Here is a 15,130-nt window from a genome sequence, read left to right as displayed (position 1 = left end):
TCAAGGGTAAAATTTAACTGCGTGGGGGCTGAACTTAGCATTGGACTGAGGTGGCACGCAAAGGAACTCTTTAAAACGACTTGCAGATACCAACCTCTTTTTATTCCTCCTAGAGTGGGACTTTGTACCTTGTGTTGGCAGGTACGCGAATAATTATTAACTCCACTTCCATTGTTGAAGGGGAAAAAACGTCACTAGCGTTACTTCGTAATTGTGAGTCGTAGGATGCAGAGTAATTAAGAAGTGTACTGACACTAACCCTTGTGGGTTTTCTTGTTTGTTTGTTTGCACTTTCAGAGACAACAAACTAGCATGGCATGAAGCATGGCTCAGTTCTATTACAAAAGAAACGCCAACGCGCCCCACAGAGACCGCATCCCTCTGCGCATAGTCCGGGCGGAATCGGAGCTCTCGCCGTCCGAGAAGGCCTACCTGAATGCCGTGGAGAAGGGAGACTATGCAAGTGTCAAGAAGTCCCTGGAGGAAGCTGAAATTTATTTCAAAATCAATATTAACTGCATCGATCCCCTCGGAAGGACTGCTCTCCTGATTGCAATAGAAAATGAGAACTTGGAGCTCATCGAGCTACTCTTGAGCTTCAATGTCTACGTGGGGGACGCCTTGCTCCACGCGATCAGGAAGGAGGTCATTGGAGCTGTTGAGCTGCTGCTGAACCACAAAAAGCCCAGTGGAGAAAAGCAGGTATGTGCAAAAAATACTGGTTTTCACTTATTTTGCATGCAGAAGGTTTCTATAGATCTTCACACCCCGCTAACCAGGGGTGTCCACCCTTGTGGCCGCCCTGGAAGAAGGCAAGTTGTCTTGGGCCACACATTCAATACATCGCGACACGTCATCGCCAAAAAATCTTAACGCGTGTTAAGTAAACCTGCGATTCTGTGTTGGGCCGCGTTCGCAGCCATCCCGGCGGCACGCGGCCTGCGGGCTGCGGGTCGGACACCCTGCGCGTGTTAATAGAAGCATTGAAATCGGAACGATTGTGACGGAAAACTGTTAAGTGCAGTTCCCGTCCGCCACACGCACCGCTGCCCCTGTTGGCGCCTCTCACCTGGCAGATGGGACCTTTAGTGGGACCCAAACCAGAGTAACCCATGGCGGTTCCCTTCGCATCCGAAGCGCTTCGGGGCGGCGGCGGGAGGGGGGCGGGTCTCGGCGCGGCCGGCTGCCTGGGACCCCAGTGTCTGCGAGGCTGCTCCCCGGTGGCCTTCCTTCTTCTGACAGCGGGCGGGAGGGGGCTGAGCCCGTTCGGTGTTTTCCTCCTCCAACCACTTGCCCGCCTGAGAGTCCGCACCGGCCGGCAGAAGTGAGTTGTGCCGTCCAGCCTTCCATACTGTTCCTTCGCCGACTCCGCGGGAGCCTCTTAAATTGAGACTCACATTATTAAAAAAGATTACGAGAAAATAGCTGAACTCCGACTGTACGCTGAACATCCAATTTATTAACGGCAGAACTGTAAGCTGCGTCTTATCTTCGGTACAAAATAAATGAAAATGTCACGGAATGTGGTTGTTTTTTTCCTTCTCTATCCCCCTGTTTTTACCGCTCAGGAAGTAGAGAAATCGTAGGCAGAAATGAATAGGGAATCTGTGTTTGGTTTTCTAGGTCCTGTCCCCGTCACTGCTCTGTGTCTAAGTTGCCTGTCTGATCTTTTTTTCCTTCCCCACTGAATCTCTCGCTTCCCTGCGTCAAGTCTATTTGACTAATTGCGAAGACACAGAATGTGCTGCAGCGGCTCACAATCTGTCTTGTAAAGTAAAATCTTATTACATGGGAGGGTTATTACAGCTCCAACAATTTCTGTCCTCTTGGATAATGAGCAAATCTCTATTCCTGTCCATGATATGCTCTCGGGAGCATTACATTCTTTTAAAGCAGCATTTTCCGCCAGCGGGCTGGGCTGCCAGGACTTTGAAAACACGCGGCCCCTGGCTCCTTAGTCAGGGGCGCTGACCTCCTCTCCCTGTGAGGGTCCCATAAAAACCGACAGCAGCCGAGACGACGGGAGCCGCCTGGTGGGGGTGCCCTGTCTTGAACCGTAAGTCTGTGGGTCACATAACAGACCTGCATCTTATCGGTCGTGCCGTGCAATCAGGCCACCTCTCAAGGGTGAATTCTTGGTACCAGAAATCCTTCGATACACGTTGGACTTTTAAAAAAGTCACTCAGGAGCCACAGGGGTTGGCAATTCCCGTTATTATTATTTTTTGTAAATCAGTCAAAATTATACCTCTTTTCGGGGGGGAGATCCACAAAGCACGTGTTTCTGGGCATGCGGCCGAGTTTCGGCGCTTCGTCGATGGGCGCCGTTCGCCCAGCGAGGCCTGCCCGTCGCGGTCGTGGTCTGTTCCGCGCTGCAGCTCCTCCGTCAGAGCCCTCGCTGTCGTTTGGGGGCGAAGCCTGGGGCTGGGTGTCTTTTGCAAAACTGCCACTGCGTCTCAGAAGCCTGTGTTCACCGGTCCGTCCCTGTGTCCCCCCTCCATCCACCTCTGCCCCTCCCCTGACCCCAAACTGAGATAAAACAGCACCATGCAGCGGCAGCGCTTCTCCGTCTGCTGCTTGGCTGGCTTTTTGTTATTTGATTCCTCTCCAGGTGTTTGTGTGAGACCTTCCTAGTGGATGGCTACACTTGACTGATTGAGAAATGTCCTTGTCTGACTCGCCTTTTCAAAGCTGGACAGCCAGGACGGGGGCGTAGACAGGCGATGGTTGCACTAATGGCATGTGTAGCGTCGTACCCCGGTTGTCCACCACTGATGGGGTGCAGGACACTTAGGCGCGACCAGGAGTCTGTTTTGAACCGGGGAAATTCAGGTGCTCCCCGCTCAGTCACCGTCCACAGTTGTAGCCCTGAAGTAGCTGCATTTTCTAACACCAACGTCCACCCTCTTGTTTTCTGTCTCTAGAGGCGACCGTAAGACAGGCGCTGTGCCTCGAGTCGCGGTCGTTTCCGAGTGCCGTAGGTCTACCGAACGACGTTGCGATTGCGTGCGTTCCTCTCCTTCATTGCAAAATGAGCCCCCAGCCCTGCTCTCGGGCGCGCTCTGGCCCCGCGTCTCCACGTGCCTTTCGCCGCGGCCATTCGCGCTGGCAGGGCGACCCGGCGTCTGGAGAAGGTATCTGTTCTGATGGCTGTTTGTTGGGAGAGGGTAAACTTTCGCGCTCTGCTCTCGGCTCACAAGTGAGTCCTGGCTCCTTCGAGGCACTGGATCTAAACTGCGTGCATTAATAAAAGGCGGTAACAGTCTGAGAGCTGCCAAGGGTCTGAAATATCCCAGGCGTGAGCCTTGGGGAGACTCCTCTGGTGTCAGTTGTCTGGCAGAGACGTTCCTTCTCTGCTGGGACGTTTTAGAATCCAGTCCCTCTCCCGTGACGGCGCTGGCAAGGCCCAGAAACTGTCTCTTTTTGTTTGCATGTTATAATTTTGAAAGGGCAGCTCCAGTCTCCCCACCTCTGCGACCTGGTGCGTGGCGCAGTGAGAGTGCGGCGGTCACCGCGTGACAGGTAGGCGGTGCGCAGGACACAGAAGGTGTCCTTGGATTGGAGGGGACGAGCCCCAGGACAGCACGGCCCAGGCGTGAGGCTGGCTTCGGCAGTGTGGCTCCGCAGCGTGGCCAGTGTCTTCGGGAACAGGCTTCCACGAATCGCTGTGTGGTAGGTGGCAAATGCATTCCAGGCAGGAATTCTTTTCTCGTGTTGCTCACTGAAAGCCATGTTGCCTGTTACTGTAATCGGCTGGTTCTCAGTCTCGTGGGTGCCCCCCAGAACTCCGGACACGTCGCCATTAATGTGGGCGAGGTCATTCAGCCAAGCGTCAAAACCTGAGGACGGTAACATCCAAGTGGACAAAATGCACGTACGTTGTCTTAAAATGAGTCAAGGAAGAGGATCTCACAGGAAAAAACATGCCAGTGTGATTGTTAGACCCTTAGAACTTAAAATGTGACAAATGTGGATTAGGCTATATATTCTTCTTTTACAAAACTGTCAGATATTCATTTCTTTCTCTGAAAAAAGATTCAGTGTTTGAGGTTGGCCTGATGCCGCGGGCCCTGAGGTTTCAGTTGGTTTGTGTTCTCACCCGGTCCATTCGCCCGGGGACCTCTGAGGCCGCTGCGGGGCCAGGGGCGTGCTGGGCTCCGGGGGGCGCCGTTGCCCGCGTTCTCCGGGGTCTTCGGGCCCAGTTACGGGCAGACAGGGCAAGGTCACGGGCGTGGGGTAAAGGCGATCGCAACGGGAAAGGGGAGAGCGAAATACGTCCTCAGGTAGCTGTGAATGTAAACCAGTGGGATCTGGTAAATACCAAAGGCCACCGGCGGCAGGCACGGAAGGAAAAGGGCCTGAAGAAAGAGGAAGAAGAGGGAAGAGGCAGCGCCCTTACCTGGCACAGGTGCTGCGAGAAGAGGGTCGAGGGGCCCAATCGGAAATGCTCACTCTGGGATTCACGGAATTTCCGTAGGAGGAGATAAGACGCTGGGGACTTAAGAAATGGGCTGGGATCAGTGTACAAATGACACAGAGGACATCGAAGCAAAGAAAGTCAGTTGTCTTCCCATCATTCTGACATTTTCTCTTCTTGCCCTTATATGTGGGTTAAATGTTTGTGATTGTTGCTACGTTACAAGATTTTTCTCAGTGGAGAATCTAATGAAGATACTTAGGCTTTGCCGGTTGGGCCTAGAGCATTTACTAGTTCCTTCCACATTTCATGCAGACCTTCAGATCAATGTATTTTTATTTTTACTGTCAAACAATGGAAAAAGAAGCAACTGATTTCATTCGTGTGGTGGGCAGGTAGGGAACGGCGTGTCAGCGCACCCAGTGGGAAAACGAAACCTTGGGCCTTTTTCCCGGGACTGTCCCCTCGGGGAACTCATTATTTGCGAACCTCTGATAATTTTACTGAGCTTCCCTTTTCCATTTTTGTAACCTTCTGCCTCCACGGGGAAGGACGCGGTAGCCCTCTGCTTCCAGCCGCCGGTTGGCTGCTGAACTCGTCCCTGTGGCTGGCAGACCTTTCTCTTTGCGGCCTTCTCATGCCAGGCCCACGTTCAGCCTCAGCTGCTTCAGCGCGTGCCGCTCAGGAACCGTGCCCCCTTTCCCTGCTTCGCTCTGGCAGCGGCTCTCAGTCCTCAGCGCCACCGGAGCGCCCGGCGGGCCCCTTGAACACAGAAGCTCTGTCCCACCCGGGCGCCTGACGCAGCAGGGGCGGAGCGGGGGATGCAGCAGGGGCGGAGCGGGGCCCTGGAGCTTGTGTTTCTAACAAGCGCCCGGGGAAGCGCCGGTCTGGAGACAACACGGCGAGGCCAGCCGCCTTCGAGGGCGCCGCCAGTCTCGGACGCGCGTGGCAGGGACTCGGCGGCCCCGGGAGGCGCCCCGGGGCTGACTGGCGTTTGCTGTGTCATTGAGTCATTGATTAGTTACCCTAGTTTAGGGTGCCAGGTTCGTCGACGCAGAAGAGCCGCGAGGGCCGCACGTTCAGGCTGCGTCTTTGTCCGGAACGTCACACGCCGCCAACCGTTTAGCTGCTCGGTAAACGCGAAGGGGAAGCCGCGTGGCTGGAGGCGTCGCGCTGCGAAGGGGCAGAGCTGAGCCGCAGGGACCCTGCCTCCTGGCCTGTGTGTCATTTCCTGACAGGACAGGTCTCTGGGCCACTCTCGGCCTTGGCTTTTTGCCAATTACTTGGGATTATGGTGTTAATTTACTTGCTTTTCAAAGTCTGTTGGGGGTCAAATTCTGTAAACATGCTTCATAAGGAAATGCGATAACAGCGTAATATACTATTATGACTAGTCATGCCGTAATCTCTGTCTTTCTGTTGACAAACCAATGTACTAATACCATGACATATGCCGACGAGCTAAAGGGGAGCCCTGGCAACGCACCCGCGAGAGCGCACGGCTTTTTATTTTTTATTTGAGAAACGCAGTCACTGGCGATAGGAACCCTGCGAAGATCTGGGAGAGGTAGGGGAATTTAATTCCGTTTACTCTCTTCTTTTTTTCCTTTTAATCTCAATGCCCCTAGGGGATCTTTTTAAAAAATACTTCCAGTGTATTTGCTAATACCGTTTGCGGCTCTAGTAGAACACGGCACCTGTCATGTGACCAGACTGTCAAAGAGTCTCCACTAAAGGCTGGCGCCAGGGTGCCAATGCAGAGACGCTCTCCACCCAAGGTGCGCCCCGCTGGCTGAGAGTAGAGGCCATCATGGGACTGATATGGATGCTAATAAATACAGCTCTGGCCACCGGCAGATAACTCGGTTCTTCGGACAATCTAGAATTCTCAGATGGAACCCAATTACTTCCTGCTCTCACACTCAGATACCCGCCTGCCGCCCCAGATTTCCTTTGAACCCCTGCGTTCCTCTGCTGCTTCTCCCTGGGCTTCGGACGGGTGGGTTGCCTCCTGGGCCCTGAGGACGGCCGGGGCCCGCCGGGGGCGCCTCCGCGAGACGGCTCGCGCAGGCGGCCTGTGTGCTCCCGTCTTCGGAGCCGCCCCTGCAGACTGAGAACTTTTCGTCTCCCCTTAGCGGTTGACCAGCTGGGCTACCCCTTTCTATTTGTTTCTGTTCCCTCCGGGGTATCTACGGCACATGAATGCATGTGTGATCATAGTCTTAGGCGCCACGCACATTCGGGGAGAGCGGAGTGAGGGAAGGAGCGGGGAGTTGTAGTAGGGTATTAAAGATGGTCGCCCCCGCCAAACGCGTACCCCGTTGTGAGACGTAACTGGGGAAGGGACCGGTTGTCGTTTCTTTGCGCTTTTTCTGTAAGCTAGCAATAGAAGAGTTGTTTACAAGATTGCCTAAGTCTCTCATTGCTATGAGAGAGCTGAAAATTATCCCCAAATATGATCTTTATAGCATAAAGTTGGAATAAGTTCTTGGAATGTGCCAAAATTAAATCCTCTCGCTATTTCACAACAGGGCATGGAAAAGCTATTACAACAGAGCGTAGTCTGTATTTAGTCAGCATGGAAATGGCAGTCGCCCCTCCGAGGTCTGAATAATTCTGTCCTAAATGGGAAGACTTTGAAAGGCGGACTGTGTTGCGCAGTTTCCACGATAAAGTGGCCGAAGCTAACTGGTCAGTCCGACTCATAAAGTGACGCACCATTTAATCTCAGTCGCTTTGACAGTTCGTCCTCTTGCAGGACGTTTGGTCCCCTCCAAAACGTCCACAAAGACGCTGGGTCCACACCCAATAGTCCCTGATGGTCGTCCTGTCCAGAACACCCGGGGTCCACATGGACTCGCCTGCCTCGCCCCGCGTGGACCGGCTCGGCCAGCGGCGCGAGAAGGGTTACTGCTAGTAGTACAGCCACAGCACAGTTACTGGACCGATAAAACCTGACAATATTTTGTATGCGCTGATTCTGTGACCCTACAGTGTAAATTAACGCGTAGGTTATAGGCTGCGTGAGCCCAGGGACGCGCTTTGAATGGGCTGAATATCCAGGACCCTTGGACGTGGACCAATGTGCTCGTGGACGTCTGTGTAGGACAAATTTCAAGGACCTTCTGGAATGGATCAGATGTTTCTGTAGGTGTTTGGGATGGAACCAAGTGTCCGCTTACCTTTTATTCTTCTTGAAGACCGACAAATTATAGGAGAAAATAATAATCCCTCTGAAACATGTCCTCTTGTTCTTTCCTCCCAGCTTGCCACACTTATTATGACATTTTAAAAGTATATCATTAAATATGTTCAGAACCCATAAGAGCAAAAGGTTAGTCTCCTTTGAAAATCAAATGGGGAAAAAACCTCGAGAACCTCAGGCAATAAGACAAACCTCTTAAGCGTTTAGTCACTTTCGTTCCGCAGTAAGAAAATATACAACAGGGCGACGTTCTCTGTTTTTGGACGGAGAAACTAAGGCACATAGGATTTCTTTTCAACCTTCCCTTGATGATATGCTCATTGTTTTTAGAGAGAAAGGAAACAAAGGAGAGAGAGAGAGAAAATCAATGTGAGAGAGAAACATCAGTCAGTTGCTCCCTGCACCGCCCCTGCCAGAGATCGAACCTACAACCTGAGTATGTGCCCGATCCTGGGCTCAAACCCTTTTGGTGTACAGGACCATGCCCCAGCCGACTGAGCCACCCGGGCAGGGCACGGCATGTTGGTTTAGATTGAAGGAAAAAGATGCCATGAAGAAGGCTGAAAGAGAGAGGAATTCGTGGATATAAATCTTGTTTTGTTTTATAATCTCAGTCTTTTAAGCCTTACCTTTCTCATAAATAAGAGTGGTTTATAGTCCCTGCTCGCCAGAGCGATTCAAGGTTAAATAGTTAGCAACCTGAAGTGCCTCGCTCTAAGAAAGCACGGTTTATTTAAGTCCTGCCACCTTGATCTTGCATTGAGCATTTCACACGTAGTGATTTTAATTTAATTTGAAATGCATATGTATTTTGAGAGGAGGCTAAATATTTCTTAAAACAAATGCAATGTGATATATGTGTGATTTTGAAGAATGAGTTTATGTTAAAGTAAGAGAGTGAAACCAATCTGTCAAATGTGAGTGTTGGTGAAGTCTTTTTGGGGGGTCAGATTTATTAAAGTCCCGCCACTCCATTATAAATGTTGGGATTAAATCTAAAAACAATACGTGTCAGTAAGCAAGAAACCAACTGAACTTCCTTAAATGTAACACTTAAATAATCATTAAGAAATAACAGCGAGTTGTTTGGTAACTGTCATGAATAGAATAGGCAAGGTGTTGATGTAATCGGGGCTAGTAAAGCATACATAGAATTAAGGTGAGAGTGTCTCATAACTGAGGGAGGGGGGCGGGGAGGCAGAAGGGGGTACAGGGGGGCTAAGGGGCGATGGAAGGAGACTCGACCTTGGGCAGTGAGCACACAACGCAATCGACAGGCGATGTGTTCTAGAATTGTATGCTTGAAACCTATGGCATTTTATTAACCAAGGGCAGCCCAATAAATTAAATACAATCTAAAATAATTTAAAAATGCCCTCTTCTTTTAGCTTACTCTTAGCTTACCTGCTCTCTGATTAGAAGCAAAGTAAGGAAAGTTTTATTGCATCTGAACACAAGAAAACAAGGATTTATGAAGTATAGCATTTTAAATGTTTTCAAAAACCATCTCGCAAGCATTTAGACAGAAAGAGTTCTCTCGTTTATCTTTTTGCGATAATTTTCTGGGACTTCCGGTCAAGATGCAGGTGTAGGTAGACGTGTTTCGTGCCAATGTTGAAGGCTCCGTTTCACAGAAGAGAAAGTGCTTCCTGGTAGACAAGGATCAGGTTTGGAATCAGACAGGTAGGACTTCGAGTCCGGCTCCACCACGGTGCCCCCGTTGGGACCCAAGGGCGACTTGTTTCAAAGTTGAAACAAGAGACCAGTGGTGGCCAACTCCCCGCTTATTATGCGAATTAGGCAAGCGGTGTCTTTCACGTAAGGGGCCCAGCGTGTTCACATTTGATTTCGCGTGGTTGGCTTTATCACCATCGCCCCCTTTAGAAGCCAGTGTGATAATTCGATCCGTGTCCCTCCCATGTGCACTGTGCTCCCAGGTGGGCTGTGATTGGCTTTCAAATATGCCAGCGAAGGACACGGCGCCAACGGGTGAGTTTGGTGACGGAACCTCAGAGGAAGGGCTTCCTACCTGCCCGCGCCCCGGTTGGGGGGGTTGTGAGCCTGGCAGATGCTGGGTGGGGCCCGGGAGCTTGACCATGTTACCTCAGAGACCTCGAAAAGTCCAGAGAGCGCGGGCAGACCAGGCGGAGGGGGCCCGGCGCCGTCGAGACCGCTCGGGCCTGTGCGTGTCGTTAACGATCAGATAAGACGCAGCTTCCCTCGGAGTAAAGAGAACGGGAAAAATTATGATGAAGGAAAGCGATTGAAGGTGATCTCCCAGAAGCACAAACGCATTCCCGGAGGGCATCTTAGAGCTCGTGCTTTCAAAGAGGCCGAACGTTAGAATTCACCACGGCCAGGCTAGATGCAGGACGATTGGCTCGCCAAAGCCGCGCAGCCCTTGGAATAGACGCCCAAGAGCAGACCTTGGTTCTGACCGCCCCTCGGGGGAAGACGGCCGCCTGGGAACATTCCAGGCCTTTAGAAAAGCCGTGTGTTAATTTGAAACATCTGGCCTGAGCTTGGAAATCATGGGCATCCACCCTCTATTATTTTTGAGTAGATCGAGCTTTTGCACTCTGCAATATTTGCAGAGGATTTGTGAAGGCACCTTAAAATCACAACTCTTCATGAAATGTGTCCATTTGTACCTGATTTTATGAATTGCTATGAACACGTCTTGAGAGGTCACCTAATTCGGGGTGAAAGTTACTCCCAAAAGCAATAAAAATTTATGAACCACTGCAATTGATATTTCTTGGTATTTCTTCTTTACTTAATTGTATAGCAAAATGACAAAAATGGCGTTTTCGGGTCACTACAATGCTGATACATTCCACTCGTTGCAACTCCTGTCTAAAAATCCAGGAGCAGGGGAGAGTCAGTGCTTGCTCATTGCTTGCGCTGCCGGGGGAGGCTGGCCTTGCTTCCTCCTGGGACTTTACGCCTTCTGTGTATTTTATCTGGGGCAGGAAAGCGGGGCAATTCATCTCCAATGTTTTCTTCTAGGGATATGTTGCCTCTCCACCTGTCCTGCTACGTACTTTTTGACACATCAAGATAGAGGTTATGAAGTCCCCTGGTGGGTGGCTAAGAACTGAAGGCGCTCACGCCACACCTAAAGACTCGAGGTCGCGCTAGAGAAACCCACGGGAGGAAGAGGAGAGATCCCGCCCCTTCCCACGTGCATCTCGGCAGCGCCTCGGGTCTCTGGGCGGCGCTCGGGCAGCTGTAGCCGGAATGCAGCCGCCGTCCAAGAGGAGGGGTGGGTGTCCCCGCGTCTCTCTAGCCCGCAAGGCCTGCCATGTGGATGGCGTCACGTGGCCTGCCCTTTCCTCGTTCGCTTCGCGCCCTCAGGGCCTAGACTGTTTCCAAGGGTTATTTCGGTCACTTTTGTGCAGAGCTCAGAGAAGCTTTGGACACGAGGGATTTCGGTCACGCTCTTCAGTGGCAGAGCTGTATTTTTAAGTCTGAAAGAGAAAGGGTTCGTGGCCTTGCCCGCGAACTTACCAGTATCGCATATCCTGTCACCGTGACAGACTGGATCCCTGTGCTCGTTCTCTTTAACTTGCTAATTCTTTGTGAGGAAGCTTTTAGTCCCTTTAATTTGTTCCTTCGTGGGATGTAAATCATTCTTCAGTCTGATGTGCTGTGATGGTAGGTTCGCGTTCTTCTCAAGCTCATGAATACCCGTCTGTTCCTTAGACATAAATTACCCTTTAAACCCAATCAAATGTTAGTCTTGTTTCTTTCTACAGAACTCTGTGCGCATCCTGGGTAGTAAGTAAAAGTTTGTCGAATAGAAAGGAGAAGGGCGAATGTGGAGGATTAAAAAATTCCCGCTAGCACTCGTGAAAATAAATCCCAGGAAGAGCACGTTGGCACGAAAAAATCGAACATCAGAGCGCGTGCGATTCTGATTTAGCTCATTATCGAAATAGAAACAAGGTTATTAATGTCTTTCACAGGAAACATTCTGGGAACGTGCCTGTATTTTAAACGTGTCCTCAGTCTCACGGCTGCGCTCGGAGGCTGGTAAGGGAAGTGCCCCACGACACCGTGGGAATTCTCGGGCCCTCCTCAAGCCGGCGGGCGTCTGCGTAGCCGTCGCCGTTTTCCCATAAAAGCCTGTAATTGTTTGAAAAACATGAAGCGCAGTTCACAATTTTTATACGAAATACACATATGTGGGCATGTGTGCATGTATAAAGACAACGCCTATCTGGATAGCGGGATTTAGGGTAAAATTTTTCACCTCTTGTACTTTTGACTTTTAAAATATCTTTAGGCAATAAGGATATATAGCTTTGGTAATCAGAAAAGTCAACACTGGTCTGAAAGATTATGATGCTGTGCAAAAGTCAGCGGATAAGAAGGAAATGATTAAATACAGGGGCAGATTAGGCTTAAATATTGTTAGAGCTGTTTCTTTGGAAGTCTTTAATTATACTATTATAGCAATCAATAAAAGGGACATAAAACTTAGAAATATCTATCACACCTTCTCCATAGGCCAGTTCTTTTAGTATTCAAAAATTACGTCTAAACTTTTTTGGTATTTTTATTTATATTTATTGTATTTATTGGGGTGACATTGGGGAATACGATCAGTGATTTTACATTCGTGTTCCCCTTATTCACAGACAAGTAAACCCTATAATTATGATAATTGCCTGGATCATCCCGAGTAGTGCCCTGCCCGTGAAGCGCGCCTCCCCTCCCGTGCAGAAGCCACGGCCGCTCCGTCAGGGCTCCCGCTGCTCCGGGGCCCTTTGGCTTTTGACTGCGGGGGGCGGGCAGGCGGTGCTGCCGTTGCCGAGGGTGAGGGTGGGGACTGGCGGGCAGGAGGCCACGCCGGTAGCTGGTGGATGGGCCACGGCCACCCGTGCCCTGGGCGGGACCTCCGCTCCGGCTTCGGTGGCCGAGCCAGCCGCATGCCCAGCGGCAGGCCCTTCGGGCGGCCTCTGCTGCTTGCAGCCCCTCACGCGTGTCCTCGGAGCTGCACGCGCTGACTCCGTCCTGTTGCGCGGTCTCGCGCGCGCCAGCCTGCGTGTCCTGAGGACGCACTGCCGAGGTGCACCTGCTGCTCCTCTCACTGCCGGCACAGGAGGCCCGAGGAGTTGCCGGGTGTCGGTCCCGTGTCAGGCGGGGACCGTGACCGAGGAAGCTCCCAGAGGGAACTTTCCACGCGTGACACGGAACTTTAAAAAGAAACTTCAGGATCAATACCAGTGAGTCAAAGTATATGGCCCAATTAGGACCCGAAGGCCTTGTCCCTGTACTTACATTCCGCATATTTCGAGTGTCCTTCAATCAACGTGGATTCAGGGGCGGGGATTTCTGTCACTTGTCCCCACGTTCCTGCCACCGCGCTCCATCCGGTGTGGGGCACACAGTCTAGGCTCTGTCTCCGGCAGCCCGCAGGGTCGCGGGCCACTTGAAAATGACTGCCAGGCTTGCTAACGTCCTTTGGCTTTAATATGAACTAAGATGTTTAAATCGGCGGAGCCGCTGCTGGAACCTGAAGTCCCAGGACTTGACATAATTAGACTCTCTTTTATTCCTTCATGAAAATCTTCACTCGTTTACATGCAGCGCATTTTAAACAGACGTAATGAAGAAAAAGATAAGACAAAAAAAGATTCAACTTGTAATCTTTAACCTCTGAAAGATTTATTTCAAGATTATCTCTGTCATAATTTAATAGTATGTGCTGCTTTGTGTATTCAAAATAAAATCATAAAATCAGGAGGACGTAGAAAAAGAATTTATAAAACATGACAAAATTGATAAAAATAATTATATTTATCAGTGAATCATGATAAATCTATAAATTGTACAATCTTCTATTATTTTGTGCTCCATCAATAGAGTGAAACTAGCGCTCTTTTTTTTTTTGTGGAGCTGAATCCTTTTGGAAAAGTAATTTAGCAATGGTTAGCAAAAACAAAACCAAAGAAAAAAGACACTTGTATTTAATCACTCATTCTTTCTTATATTCAAACAGAGGTAATTAAGTAAATTACAGTTTAATTTTTAATTAAACTATTGGACAATCGCCACAATGATAAGACTTAAAATCTATCAAGGGATAAATAAATATCAAATAACTGAATTCCGCATGGATGGCATAAATAATATTGCGATTAATTTGATTATGTGAATACTGAGTCTCTTTCGAGAGCTGGGGGTTTGCACGTTTACAAGACTTTCTGAGCTTGAAAGTGAAGCGGACATTCAGCCTAAAAAGCCCTGCTCTGCCCGCCACTCCCTCTCGTAGCCGGAGCCCCTGTTCGAACGAACCTGTGCTTCGGTTACACCGGGCGGCGTTGGGGCAAAGACTGATGGATTCGGTCATCGAGGGGGACACAGGCAGGGACCCTGTGTGCTCTGCTGGGTCCCCCAGCTTTGAGGGGTGACTGCCATGAAATCTGGGCTCCCCAGTATTATTGGATGTGTGGAGGAATAAAAATGGGCTCATTTAGACTATGATGAACCCTAAGAGAAAAAACTAATGCGAATTCTTCACGTGGAATAAGGGGACCCTGGGCTTGAGTTTGATCCCCGAGAGGGAACAGCGTTGAAGGCAGGAGTGAGCAGGAGAAGCAGCCGCGGGGAGGGAGGGCGAGGGAGAGGAGCAGGGGAAACGGCGGTGATCGTGCGGCCGGCAATGGCCGTAACCGGAAGAGAGCGTGTCCCGGCAGGCAGGTGCGCGGTGCCTACATTCATCATTGCTTTCTGTCCCTGAAAGCGCCCTAGGAAGTGACGGCTGTCCTTGTCTCCCTTTTACGGACGAGGCGACTGTAGTTTGGGGCGGGACGCAGAGAACCTTCCCAGAGCTTCCTGTGTTGGGGAGATGCTGGCATCCGAGCCCGCGCGCTGCCCGCCGCAGCGCAGAGTCACGCCGCTGTGGGGCCGTGCCTTCTAAAAGGGGGACAAAGGTCAACAGCGACCGGTCCAGTTACAAGCAGAATCATCATTCAGAATCAACACGGAAGCCTTACAAACTTACCCATGAGCCTGGCTCATGAGCTCTGTTCCAACAAGAAAAGATTTCACTTAGATACCATTGAAGAGATTTTCCTTCCGTGGAACAGATACAAAGAGCGCCGGCTTCTTTTTTCAAGTAAAAGGGATATCCGCGAACCCCATCAGGGAAGACAACCGACCCTGAGCCGCCTCTGGGGAGGAAACCCGGCCCGAGCGGCTGGCAGGTCCAAGCGGCTGCTGGTTCGGTGTCTCCGGAGACCCCGAGACGGGTGTTTCCAGGGCTTTATCCAAGAGGCGACCGCTGCTGAAATGATGGCTGTTGCTGGAGGTGTGCGTGCTGCAGCAGCCCGCAGAACACGCGGGCGGCTTAAAGGGTCAGTGAGGAAAGGGGCCTGTCCAAACGCTTGACACCCACCCTCGCAAAACTGGGCCGCCAGGACAGTCCTGTTGCCCCTTCCCGGCGAGGCAAGCGCCATCCTTGAGGCAGTGTCTGCGTGAGAAGGAACACAGGACGGCGG

The 15,130-nt window shown here is 50.9% G+C and overlaps 1 protein-coding gene across 6 annotated transcripts in view; it reads left to right on the top strand.

The window, feature by feature from the left end:
* Positions 1-324: 324 nt before the first annotated feature.
* Positions 325-15,130, top strand: part of TRPC4 (transient receptor potential cation channel subfamily C member 4) — a 73,822-nt gene continuing 59,016 nt past the window's right edge. For all 6 annotated transcript variants that reach the window (XM_054586675.1, XM_054586674.1, XM_054586673.1 and 3 more), the window contains exon 1: positions 325-702. In XM_054586675.1, coding sequence (XP_054442650.1) covers positions 325-702 — 378 coding nt within the window. The remainder of the gene's footprint in view (positions 703-15,130) is intronic.

Source organism: Pteronotus mesoamericanus, unplaced genomic scaffold (genome assembly GCF_021234165.1).
Source record: "Pteronotus mesoamericanus isolate MK-2021 breed Mesoamerican mustached bat unplaced genomic scaffold, CSHL_Meso_final contig_94, whole genome shotgun sequence".
Lineage (NCBI taxonomy): Eukaryota > Metazoa > Chordata > Mammalia > Chiroptera > Mormoopidae > Pteronotus > Pteronotus mesoamericanus.
The sequence above is the reverse complement of the archived record's forward strand: the minus strand, read 5'-3'. Positions and strand labels throughout refer to the sequence as shown.